At 49.1% G+C, this 13,164-nt stretch overlaps 3 protein-coding genes and 1 non-coding gene across 4 annotated transcripts; 3 read left to right on the top strand and 1 right to left on the bottom strand.

Annotated features, from left to right (window-relative positions):
* Window positions 1–158: 158 nt before the first annotated feature.
* Window positions 159–3,440, top strand: NFIA_077460 (Ran GTPase-binding protein LOS1; the record flags this gene model as incomplete). The annotated part of the gene is given in 4 exon segments (XM_001259705.1): window positions 159–215; window positions 232–1,804; window positions 1,854–2,876; window positions 2,935–3,440. 4 exon segments carry the CDS (start codon window positions 159–161, stop codon window positions 3,438–3,440), a joined length of 3,159 nt encoding a protein of 1,052 aa, XP_001259706.1.
* Window positions 3,441–4,419: 979 nt separating this feature from the next.
* Window positions 4,420–5,480, bottom strand: NFIA_077450 (S-formylglutathione hydrolase; the record flags this gene model as incomplete). Its single annotated transcript, XM_001259704.1, has 4 exons — window positions 4,420–4,605; window positions 4,668–4,859; window positions 4,919–5,139; window positions 5,216–5,480. The coding sequence occupies 4 exons, from the start codon at window positions 5,478–5,480 to the stop codon at window positions 4,420–4,422; spliced, it is 864 nt and encodes a 287-aa protein (XP_001259705.1).
* Window positions 5,481–9,026: 3,546 nt separating this feature from the next.
* On the top strand, window positions 9,027–9,769 carry NFIA_077440 (uncharacterized protein; the record flags this gene model as incomplete). Its single annotated transcript, XM_001259703.1, has 2 exons — window positions 9,027–9,079; window positions 9,136–9,769. 2 exons carry the CDS (start codon window positions 9,027–9,029, stop codon window positions 9,767–9,769), a joined length of 687 nt encoding a protein of 228 aa, XP_001259704.1.
* A 245-nt stretch (window positions 9,770–10,014) lies between these two features.
* Window positions 10,015–10,085, top strand: NFIA_077430. The gene has a single exon. It is a non-coding gene; the product is annotated as a tRNA-His (tRNA).
* Window positions 10,086–13,164: the final 3,079 nt, after the last annotated feature.

The following is a 13,164-nucleotide window of genomic DNA, read 5'->3' as shown; positions in this document are numbered from 1 at the left end:
CCGAAGGTAGCCCGGCTGGTCGAAGATGGAAGAGCAGGTGAGAAATCTCATGCCAACCCCTGTGGCTTTTGAGTCCGTCTTCACAGAAAGTGGGAGAATGTGAAAAAAATGGCCACCCCACCACCCTTCCCCTCGCGTGCCCCTCCGTAACCTCCCCAATGTCTACGTATTCCAAAAGCAACGATGATTCTACCGGACGAAACGAGCCTAACAGTGTACTGTCTAAATTAGGTAGCAAATGCAATTGAAATCGCCTCGAATCCGTCCGCAGACCCAGCCCTTAAGACGCAAGCCTTCGAATTCGTGAACCAGCTTCGCTCCGACCCGTCGGGATGGCAGGTCTGCCTTTCACTGTTCACACAAACTCCCCAGCGCTCGGGTATCGTGAGGCATGTGGCTCTGGAAGTGGTCAATAGCGCTGCACAGGGCGGTTTGATAGACTTGCAGGCCCTAGCGTACGTCAAGGATGGCCTGTTGGCGTATCTCCGGCAGGTCTACGGACAGGACGCAGGAGCATCCGACCCTCCGAACATCCAGAACAAAATCGCCCAAACCATCACCTTTCTCTTCTCTGCACTCTACGCCAGCGGGTGGGAATCATTCTTTGATGATCTCCTCAGCCTGACCCACAAAAGCCCCTCGAGCACCACACGCGACAACGCATCCGGAATTATCTTCTACCTTCGGGTTATCAACTCGATCCACGACGAGATTGGTGATGTTTTGGTCTCGCGATCCCGCAATGAACAGGACAAGGCGAATGCGCTCAAGGACCTCATTCGACAGAGGGATATGCAGAAGATCACCAGCTCATGGCAACAGATTTTGTCGGAATGGCGGGACGGCAACGATGTAATTGTGGAGATGTGCTTGAAGGCTGTCGGCAGCTGGGTCAGCTGGATTGATATCGGTCTTGTGGTGAACCAGACAATGCTTGATCTTTTGTTCCAGCAGCTGGGCCGGGCGCAGAAAGAGGATTTGAGACAAGGAGAAGAGAAGGTGCGGGATGCGGCGGTCGATGTCTTCACGGAGATCATCGGCAAGAAGATGAAACCGGAGGACAAGATCGACATGATTATCTTCCTGAATCTCGATACCATTGTTTCTCAACTCTCGAATAGCCCCCCTCTGCACGGAAATAGGTTCACCTTCAAATATGACACGGATCTGGCGGAAACCGTCGCCAAGTTAGTCAATATCACTGTCATTGATATTGTACGGGCATTGGAACAGGAAGGCGTCTCGGCTGAGTGCAAGGAGAAGGCCAATGGGCTGCTTCAGGCTTTCCTGCCACATATCCTGAGATATTTCTCTGATGAATATGACGAAGTCTGCTCAACGGTCATTCCGTGCGTTAGCGACCTCTTGACCTATCTAAGAAGAATCGCCAAAGTCAACCCCGCCCTTGCTTCCCAGCATTCTTCGATCCTCCTTCCGATCCTGAAGGCTATCATTGCCAAGATGCGATACGACGAGACCTCCTCATGGGGCGAGGAAGATGAGCAGACGGACGAGGCAGAATTCCAAGAACTTCGCAAGAGACTTGGTATTCTTCAGCAAATGATTGCTTCGGTCAATGAACAGCTGTACATGGAAGCTGTGTCGGAGATGGTGGCAACGACCTTTGAGAACCTGCGGCAGTCGGGCTCCCAAATGGACTGGCGTGACCTGGATCTTGCCTTGCATGAAATGTTCTTGTTTGGAGATCTCGCCGTCAAGGCCGGAAGTCTCTACACAAAGAGTAATCCCAACAACCAGGCTGCCGAAAGGCTCATCGAAATGATGCTGAGGATGGTCGAGTCCGGTAGGTACATCGAGTGGATAGTCTCGATAATCGAGCTAACGACGTTTAGACATTCGTTCATTCACCCATCCGGCAACGCAATTACAGTATATGGAAATCTGCGTGCGCTATAGCTCATTCTTTCATCACCATACCCATCTAATTCCAGGTGTGTTGGAGAACTTCCTTCAACTGGTTCATCACCCCATTAAGAAGGTGAAGACTCGTTCTTGGTACCTTTTCCAGCGATTGGTCAAGCAACTCAGACAGTACGTTGGCAACGTCGCGCAAACCGTTGTGGAAGCTCTTGGCGACCTTCTGGTAATTCGCGCCGAACTGCCTTCGGAGGTGTCTGAAGGTGATGAGATGTCTTCGGAGGACCACGATTTAGCCGACGCCATCTTTAACAGCCAGCTGTATCTTTTCGAAGCTGTCGGCATCATCTGTTCGACTCCCACCGTCTCACCGGATAAACAGGTCCTCTATGCGCAAGCGGTGCTCAATCCTATATTCCTCGACATGGAAAAGAATCTGGAAGCGGCGAAATCACAGGATGAACGAGCCATTCTGCAGATTCATCATGATATCATGGCGCTGGGAACCCTTGCCCGCGGATTTTCAGACTGGATGCCTGGAACGAACACGCCCGCTACCCTACCTGCACCCGAAGTCTCAGCAGCGTTCAATCAGGTGGCAGAAGCCACGCTGGTGGCCTTGGAGTCCCTTAAGTCCTCATTCAATGTTCGGACAGCTGCCCGGTTTGCGTTCTCGAGGCTCATCGGCGTCCTCGGCTCTCGAATTCTGCCACAGTTGCCAAGGTGGATTGACGGCCTTCTTACTCAGACTTCTTCGCGCGATGAGATGGCCCTGTTCCTACGTCTCCTAGACCAGGTTATTTTCGGATTCAAGGGCGAAATCTATTCCATCCTTGACACACTACTCACCCCCTTCCTGCAACGAGTGTTCTCCGGAATTGCCGATCCCACAACGGGCACGGATGATGAGATTCAACTGGCCGAGCTGAAACGGGAATACCTGAATTTCTTGCTGGCCGTTCTGAACAATGACTTGGGTGCTGTCATCATCAGTGAAAGTGAGTCTCGTAATTAACCAGTCAGTCCTTGTTCTAGTATAAGCTAACCCAGTTCCAGGAAATCAACCCATTTTTGAGACCGTCATCTCCACTATCGAGCATTTCTCCAAAGATATCGATGACTTTACCACAGCGAAGATGGCCTTCTCTGTTCTTTCGAAGATGAGCAGCTCGTGGGGCGGTCCAGATGTGATCGCGGAAGCTTCCAACGGGGCCCCTCTAGCGCAGGCTCCGCTGCCTGGTTTTGGCCAGTTTATGATCACAAGATTCTCGCCGTTATGCTGGGCGCTGCCGTCCACACCTTCTTTCAACTCCAAGGATGCGCAGGCCAAGCAGGTTCTTGCCGAAGCGGGCGGGTTACAGCGTACGATATATGCCAAAACAGGCATGGAGTACCTTACGTATCTCCGTGACCGTGAACTGCCCGGCATGGGTATGGGTGCAGAATTGATTGAAGAGTTTGTGGGTGCTTTGAGCCGGCTGGACTTGAAGGGGTTCCGGCAATTCTTTCCGGTATGTCTTTCAAACTTTCATCATTCTCTCGATCTGAATATGAATAACTGATGTTCGACTGGTACAGTCTTTCATCCAGCGATTGAGCGCATGATATGGTTATGATTTTACCTCGGACGTGGTCATCTCTATTTCTTTTCAGCTTTCTATTCACCCATACTCTTCAGCATTCCTCAGAGTCATTTCACTTCCTTTTAGATTCCCCCACAGTTTGATTTGATGACGGATGTTCTCATGTGGTCCTTTAAAACACTGACTGGTCTGTCCCCGGCACGCGCTTCCTTTCCACTGTCATAACTTCCCTACACCACCGGTACAGAAAAGTATATAGTTGGTGAGGCATTCGTTTGCATGATTAGGCGTTGATATACAGCGTTTTTTGTCATCTCGATTTATTCGGAAGCGACGAGTTGGACAAAAAGGAGACAACCTTGCTACTGAGGCAGAGGCAATGCAGAAAACGGAGAGAGCCGGATGGTCAGGGTGACCACTGCTGGTACGAGGTGAGGACCTGGGTTTTGGCTGGGTTTTGGTTACGTGGGACAGCGGTCTCGGGTGAGTTCTACGACTGGGGCATACTTGCCAGGTGGAGTTGTTGGTATCTTGCGAGCAGTCGACTCTTTTATCAGTCTCATGGCCGATTGCCGATGGTCAGTGGACGATGGATACCCATCAACGAGGGTTTACGTATGTACGGTCTTGAGAACTTAATGATAAATCATGAAAAATATGAGATACAATATCAAGAATATGATTTGGATTATCCATTATCTCTGTGCACAGACGGTAGTAGATACTGAGTATTGGGGAAGATCGTTGCTCTTTCCAAGTTGATGGTGCCGGCCAGACTGCTAACCTCTATATATGTGACTTCGGCGCCCGACGCTCACTTTATCAGTCATCATCATCAGAAGACGCCAGATACATGTACAATTAGGCAGACAGCGACAGCGGTCTCCGAACGAAGTACTCGGATAGCTTTGCATGCTTCACTGAACAAGACAATCACAAATTTTCGAGGGGAAACCCACTAAGCAAAGAGATACTTGGCCGCATGCTCGACATGGTCATCCGAGAACGTCGCCATGGTATAGTAACTATGGTCGTAATCAGGCTGGTAGCGGATATTGACGCCCTCGACGCCAGCCTCCTTGGCAGCCTTCTCGAAGTTCTCCGGGAGAAGCTGGCCCTGCTTGTAGAAGTTGTCGCCGGTACCCTGTGGCATTCTGTCAGTTTTTTTTTCTTCCCAAAGTGAAACAGCGAAGCAAGAAGACGAACCACGTCAATGAGAACATCCAACCGCCCCTTCCACTTCTTCACCAGCTCGGTGGCATCGTGCTCCGCCCATTTCGCTTTCTGGTCTTCGCCGAAGTAGCCCGCGAACGCTTTCTGGCCCCAGGGGCAGTTGATGGGGTTTGCGATGGGCGCAAAGGCAGAGACGGATTTGTATTTGCCGGGGTTACGGAGGAACTGTCACGCGGCACTTTGTCAGTCCAGCTACTCTCGAATTCGCTCTGAACAGGACGTACCAGCGTCAGCGCACCATGTCCACCCATACTGTGTCCCGTGATGCTGACCCTACTCGAATCGAGCTGCGGAAACGCCGCAAAGACCGTCTTGGGGAGTTCCTCGGTGACATAGGTGTACATGTTGTACCCGTTATTGTAGGGGGCTTTTGTCGCGTCGACGTAGAAGCCGGCGCCCGTGCCGAAGTCCCATGAGTCATTCTCGCCTTCAATGTTCAGACCGCCTGTTCTCGGAGCATTTCATCAGAATGTGTGCTATAACTTATCATTGACCGGGGGCGGGGGTGGGCTGTAACGTACGAGGGCTGGTGTCTGGGTAGAGCACCGCAATGCCTTTCTTGCTGGCGCCGTGCTGGAAGAAGCCCTTCTCGGAGCAATTGTCGGCTGTGCAGGTGAGGCCGGACAGGTAGATGAGGACGGGGATCTTCTGGGAGGAGTTCTGGAAGGCCTGGGGGGGCAGGTAGAGGTTGAAGTTCATCTCGCATTTTGTGGAGGTGGCGGCATGGCTCAGCTTCAGTAGCTTGCCGCCAAAGGAGGCGATTGTGGCTTTTGTGGTGACGGACATGATTGTGTGATCTTGTTCTCGGACAGAGTGTCAAGCTGCAAGGTCGTAGTGGAATGACGAGATGGAGCGGATGGTTTTTGTGACGGAGGGTGGGGGAGGGGAATGAGGGGAACCGTGAGGGGCAGTATTGAAATATAATACCACTAGGCCAAAAAGGTGTCCAGTCTAGGGTGCAACAACATCATCTTCCTGTCTTCTCCCCACCACCTCCTCAACGTCAGATGGAGATACTCTATGTAGAGAGGTACTAACTACCAGAGTAGCTTCCTCCAATCAATGGTCTGATCACCTCTTAGCAGAAATAAATACCGAGTCCCCTGTGGATCCTGCATTCCGGAAAACATTGCCCTTTATGGACATGAACTTACATCCAGGATAAGATGTGAGAACTCTATCACTGAGCAGAGATCGTTACCTGGGCGTTACTCTGCATCATCTGCATATCAATTCCCTAGATGAATAGATGGATGGTAAGAGATTACTAAGTAAATATACTGAAGGTGCAGACTAACCTCAGCCCACACAACGGACCCTTGAGGTTCAGTGATGAGCTCTTTATCCATGACCTTCCCGTCGCAGAGCCAGATTGTATGACCGGGTCTAAGAGGCCAAGCTCCTCACTTTGATACATCTGTATGAGGGCCAAAAAGTTTGACTTTTTGGCGTTGCTGGTCAGGATCGTTCAGGACTTCTAACATCCACCTTGCGGAGAAAGATCGTTCCGTCGTATGTGATTATGAAAGCATGCTTATTGTGGCACTTGATGCAGAGCTGCATTCCTTAATGCTCATTAAGATCGAGTCCTTGATCGATAGCCCGGAATGATGGCAGTACTGTGGTGGAAATAAAGTCCATTCTCACCCCGCAAGCCCGGCCAATCTTGCAGTTGGCACACGCCGGTTGTTGCATTAGGCAAAGTAGCTATTTGAGTGCCTCTCCTCTGAAGCCTGTGTCCAGATCCTGGCTAGTCTTGACGATTTGTCATGTTCTGCAATCCGGTGAAGATTAGCTGAAGCTACTGAAGAACGTTAGAAAGTTTCGTTTCTTCGTCAATGACGATCTCCAGTCCCCCATGCAAAGGGCATGTCGGGAAGGAAAACCCGATAGCAGATGGGCCAATGCCCCCGCTGGTTTATCTTGTTCATGTATTGCGGTGCTACCACTGTTGTATGTGTCTGATTGGTGTATGGCAGGCGATCATAATCGTCACCACTGTGACGTCTTGATCGGCGTGTGCGAGACCTCTGTCTCGGAGAACGACGCCGAGAGCTTCTTGACCGACCATTTTGGGTGCGGAACTGGGCAAGTATAGCTAACTGTGGCGAGCCTTAGCCGCACCGGTCGACTGAGCAAAGCACAATACAATGGTACTTCGTATCTGCCGGAGAATAGCCCAAGCAGCTGTCGGATCTTCATCTTATTGGCTTTCTTCTTTTCGATTGCCTTTTGCTCCTTCTGGCGCAGGGCACTGGGTTGGTCATCACCATTCGGTACTTCCATTCGGAAGCACTCCCCGTTGTTGACAGTCACTTGCTGCTATACATCCGGAGATATTGACTTGTAGCCATCGTTGCCATGAGCCGGCTGTGGCAACATGTTAGCTTTCATTCAGAGGAAAAGTGCCTAAAGGTATACTCACCAGATGATGATGGCTATGATAGTGATGGAAGACCACTGAATCATTCAGGGCTTCATGAGCGACAGAGTCCAACCGGCTGGGCACAGTAATGGCAACTTGCCTACTCGGAAACCGAATCTTCACAGGGTTTGCCTGGAAGAGTCTGGCTTGGAGGTGACTGTTGCCCCTCAGGAAGGCACTTTCTAGTCAGTTCCTCGGCGTCTCGACGTAGTCCCACAAGTATCTCAGAAATGAAAAATCAGCGCCCTTTAACTAGTTATTAACTAGTCGGCTAACTTGTTCGATATCTCCCTGGTACGCAAGGAACCATGAGCAAGACCAGCCTGGTCAAATCGCAGTGTATATTTGCCCGGCCGCCCCCATTATGTTCCATTTGTTGCAGTGATGTCTGGTTTTGCGGGGAGTTCTCGACGGCATTGGCTTCGATTCGATAGTCTCATTATCGGCAAGGGGCCAGTCGAGGACGGGGTCACCTTCTTCGGTCGCTGCAAGTAATCCTCCCTTTTTCAAAAACCGGTCTATCCTGGTTAGTTTGCGCAAAGACGAAAGGGAAGGAAGTTCGTACGTATCAAAACGCGGATCCCATCCGCGATTTTTATCGATACAATATGAACAGGAAGCGGCTTTGTTGTTCCACACACAATTTGCGCACGCCGGCAAAGAAAGCTCGATCTTGGCGGTTCACTGTATACTCTGGTGCAGCTACACAACGACGAAAGGTGCCCGCGCCGTGTGCGCAGGACTTGCACGTCTCGCGGTACTCAAGACCACGACGACGTTTGGTTTGCGAGTGGCAGGAATTGGTTTCTGTATATAGTCCTAGCCAGGAACCATGGAAAGTTGCTTGTCAGGTCGTCGAGATCAATCACATCATCTAGGACCTACTATCTCCTCCTCGACCATGGCAAAATTCCGACTCATGTTCGCACCCTCCCCTCAGCGTAGTAGCTTGCCAGGACAAAGGGGGTCATTCGTAGCGCGGCCGTTTTCGACAGGAGTAACCATGCGAAATGCTTGTTTAGCCAGGTAGCTCCGCTATAGAGCTGCTGCATGAATTGGACAATGTGCTTTGGCTTGGGGTTAAGCAAAGCTTTCACGGACTCCAAAGCCAATAATGGTTTTGGAAGAGGCAGAAACAGAGCCTTGTGGCAGATGCGGAGATGGGACTGGCATTTCATCATGGCAGCAAGATATCAATCATGTCCACTGTTCTCCTGCAGCCTTTATAAAGGCGGCCGCCATTGAGTGATTCCATATTGTTTTGTATACCGGGCCACGTGTGGCATTTAGACCAGAATGTTTTTGCGAGAGGCTTCGAAAGAGAACGCTGGATAAAATTTCCCCAGCCGAACAATATGGCTAATGGTGGTGAATGAGTGACAGTGTGAGAGCAAGATCCTCTGGTGGCGAGAAGTTGAAAGTTATATACGAGATGTCGACATACAATAGTCAGGAAGAATCGCAGTGAATAGCTTACTCTATTACTTGGAATAAGTAAATGCAGCAGCTTTCGATGAGTATATTGCTGAGATTCACATGAAGCAGCCAGGGAGAGTGAATACTCAAGACCAGAAGCAGTGGGAAGAGATGCGGGAGTATAATTGAAGTGATATATAGTCTATAGCATTAGGAAAGACGGAAGAGTCTGCAGGGAAGAAGCCTGCTTAAATAATATTTTAGAACAAAGGGCCTAACCCAGTGTCTGGTTATATCTCCATAGCTATTTGTTTGCATTGACTTTCATTATAAAGAGTGTTTGCCACTACAAAAGGAAGGTAAGGCAGTCCTTTATACAAGACCAAAAGCAAGGCTGCTCTATCGACAGGTCAGATCCTAACCCTCAAACTGAGACACGCAAAGTTACACACCTCGATTATTCCTGATTCTTCACAACGCCCTCCAAAACAATGTCCACAGGAAATTTGGGGATTCACTGGTGTTCCACCCGTTCCATCTTCATGTCTGGCACAGCATATCCCCCCTGACTTGAAACTAGACCAATATTAGGTGAGCAAGATACCACGACGAAGTTCAGGTGCATGTCTTACCACTTGCGCGGGGGCTTCTCTCCCAAGTTTCTGCCCGTGCATCTATCACTGCCCTGCCGCTTGCCACTGCAACCGGCACGGGCTTCAAGTATATTCGGTCCATCGACGGATGCGCTCTGGGTACCGGTGATGGAAAGGATGCCGCAAAAGCCGTAATAGAAAGATATATCGCACGCTGTCTCTTCCGTAAGTTGTCGCGGGAGATATCTAAAGAACACTGCAACGGTCCTTTCCGGCTCTACTGCGATGACCTTCGTCCCGACAACATCCTGGCGGATTCAGATCTTGTCGTCACGCGGGTTCTTGACTGGGAGTTTGCCTATGCTGCCCCTGTTGAGTTCACGTATGCTGCTCCTTGGTGGCTCCTGTTAGAGCGCCCAGCGGATTGGGAGCCTGACCTGGACGAGTTCTTGGTGCGCTTGGTGCCAAGATTCTGTTCTTTCCTTGATGTGCTCAGAGACTGTGGAACAAGGATGATTGAGTGTGGTTCTTTGTCAGAATCCCAGCGGCTATTAATCTCCATGGAGAAGTTATTTGACTTAGGGCTGTTTTGGATCTGTCTTGCTTCACGGCACAGCTATATGTTTGATGAAATTTATTAGAAGTACATTGATCAAATGTTTTCGGTCCATTGACAACAATTGAAGATCGACTTCATCTGCTAACCGCAGAAGAGCAGGACCGTGTAGATATTGTCGTGCCGGAGAAAATGAAGGTGAGTGAGGGCAAGTTAGATTCTCATTATAGCATTGATGAACTAGTTTGAACTATAAGAATTTCATCACTCGGGTCTATATTCAGCATCTATTTAATTATAGACCACATTTGGTGAGAAACTAACATCAAAGGTGCTATGGTCTAGGGGTAGGACGCCACGTTGTGGCCGTGTCAGCCCCGGTTCGATTCCGGGTAGCGCCAATATCTTTTTCCTTTTTCAAAATCCGTGCTTCATACGGAGTACTACCTATATTAATCTTTTTACGAACAGGACTTCATGTCAAGGATCAGACCAGCTACATCGTTCTCGCTTGGACTCTACTGGTGCAATGTTACAGTCCAAATCCCAACAAGGCGGAAAAATAGAAATCGCAAAGTGCAGAGGAGTCAAGGAATCTAAGACCCATAGCTATATCAATGCGGATGATAACGCCCGTGGGTTTTCCACAATTATCAATGAGAGTATATTAGATACGATAGATAAGAGCTATATTTTGCAATGCATAGGGAGAAGCAAGGATCCATAAGGTGATGGCTGGCATTGGATATACGCTGATTCTCAGGGAGACTGTTGGTGATACTGAGGAAGAGAGTGGAGGAGAAAAGGATATTCCATTTTTTTGACTCTAAGGGAGAAAAGTGGATCGTTAAATCCTTGGATGGAAATAATAAGCGTTTACTGTTTCACTAGGAACAGGCATTATATGAGACTTAATAATGTCAAAGAACGGATAGAATGTTTTCGTCCTAGTTCTTACTGCATCCGTCATGTAACATTGGCTGTATATAATTGCTGTTGGCTACTGGAAGTACCCAGTATCCCACTTGAGTCCATGTTGCTTGTCTTCAATATAACAATGGCTTTAACTCGGATCTACTGACCCAGTCCTCATAAAGGTGCTTGTTTAGAAGCCATCACAGGGAACCCTCCTGAGCAGTAATCAATATTCAATAATGAAAGGACGCCTTATAGGAGCTTACCAAAGTCAATACAAACATAGCGGGTTGAGAAGCTAAATGCCGCACTCAGATTCCTAAGAATTCTGGGCGCAACTATTCTCATCTCTCAACTGCGGCGCAGGACCCTAACCAAGACTAGGCAAGGTTAACAAGACTAGCTATCTCCGAGTTTATACTAGCTTGCATGGTTTCCTACCTTGGACCAATCAAACTTCAGCGTGATTCACCAATGCTCTCTTGATGTAATTGAATATGGCGACGTGTGTTGAACTAATGGACAGGGATCTCAGTGTCAAGATAAGCCTGAGGAGAAATGAATTCACCCCCTTTTCCCCCCCGGTCTCTGAGTGAAAATTTTGTCTCTTTAGGGTCTGTCCTGCCCACTGCAACGTGCTCAAATAGGGAGCATCCTGGTATAGATAACAATGCAGCCCACTATGGTGGCTGGATTGGACGTCGACGCAGATGTGTTTGTGAATTTATGGCGGAGACTAAAAGGCCTTCTTGGATCTTCACAGAAGGAACGTACGCCGCAGGGAGAGGGTGATAATGTTGACAGTGTCACAGAACGTTGGAGACTGCTCACTCAATACCAAGCAGATATACCACACTGCTCGGTCAGTGCTATAGCCATCTCATTTGGATTTTAATACTAAACAGTTTTCCTCTCCAGCTAAGTTGCATCTACGAACTGGTGCTGGAGTATAATTGTTCTCACACCGACTTTGCTTGCATCTGTACCAGGCTTGAGGTGATCAGTCAGGATGTGAAATTCAGATCCTGCTATGACCAGTGTCCTATCAATCCTGATCAGCGATGTAAGTTATACCAACAAAATCAAGCTTTGAAATGGTTTGTCTTAACGATATGAGCTAGGGACGCCGGGACGGTTGCTTGATTTCTGCGACTTAGTAGGGGTTCAGCCGGCCCTTCCGGACTACATGAGCCAATACACTGGATTACATAGGAGGCAACCTGTCGCAGAAAGGGCTTTCCCCTGGGAGTCGGGGGCGACTGGGCGGGTGAGCGCCCTTACAGTATCTGGTACTGCAACTACGATTTACGCGTCGACTTCAGATGCAGAGGATGTCTCCACGATGACGGTCGGCGCCACACAAACAGTCATAATAACCAGAACAGCGACAGGCTTCTCCACAAGTCAGACCTCCAGTATCAGTACATATTTGCCAACCGCAACACCTGAACCGGTGGATCCGAGCCTCCAATCAACCGGTCTCTCAACGGGAGCAAAAGCGGGAATTGGGGTAGCGATACCCTTGGCAGTGATCTGCATAGCTTCTATCCTGCTATGGTATATACGGCGCAAAAAGAGGAATGGGGGAGACGCCGAGGGACATGATGAAACCCAACTGCCGACAACTGTATCGCCAACTTCACCCGTCGTCAATAACTTGTCTTTCGAGAAAGACGGGAACGCTATTAGTGAATTAGATGGCCAGCAGAAATCGGAGACTGACGCAAAGACCAAGGCACCCATTTTCGAGCTGGATGCGAACCTGACCGGTCCTGAAAAGGATTCAGGAGAGCAAAAACAAGTGATTAATCACTGACTGCTGTCGAAGCCTTCCCACGACCTTGGTCTATCAGGAAGAGATGAGCGGATCAGCGAATATGTCTGGGTTCGATATCCCAGTAGAGTCCCAAGAAGGAATTCCGTCTCAGGCCTACGATGTTATCACGATGATGACCCAGCCTTGTGATGGTGTCAACCTTACTATCACTTGCCTCCACAATAACAATATCCGTGCCGACCCCTATTTATGCCGTTCGTGGGAACTACTTACATGTCGGGAAAAGCTTCCGAATTCTTTCCTTTAGAGAGCAATAGTTCAATATGAGGAATAAGACACATTGAAGCGCTACCCGTAGCACTCTAGATTCTTACTTTCAAGTAAACAGGGATATCACAGCACTAGAGGTTGTGTAGAAGATTTTGTTGTAGGTCAGGGATAAAGGTCCAATAAAATCACACTGTTTACCGCTGCGACGATAAGGTCTCTGACCTCCGCAACAAGTATAGTTAGCTGTACCCAATTTTTGTTCCTCTGCATAAAGAAATAAATGGCCCAAAGCCTTTCTCTGGGCTCGCCGTGGGGTGGCTCAGCCGGAGGACAACTTAATCCCCTGTATCGCTAAGCAGAAACCTCAGGTCCTCAGACGTACAAAAGCCTGCCGAGAAGACGACGATTTCCGGGAAAGATGTCATCGTCCTATACGCAGTGTGATATATGTGACAGCCTTGCATACAAGCGTGACGTGTCAGGTTGTGAACTTGTGCCATTGAAGCTGAAACTTTGGC

Source organism: Aspergillus fischeri, genomic scaffold (assembly GCF_000149645.3).
Source record: "Aspergillus fischeri NRRL 181 1099437636264 genomic scaffold, whole genome shotgun sequence".
Taxonomy (NCBI): domain Eukaryota; kingdom Fungi; phylum Ascomycota; class Eurotiomycetes; order Eurotiales; family Aspergillaceae; genus Aspergillus; species Aspergillus fischeri.
The sequence above is the reverse complement of the archived record's forward strand: the minus strand, read 5'-3'. Positions and strand labels throughout refer to the sequence as shown.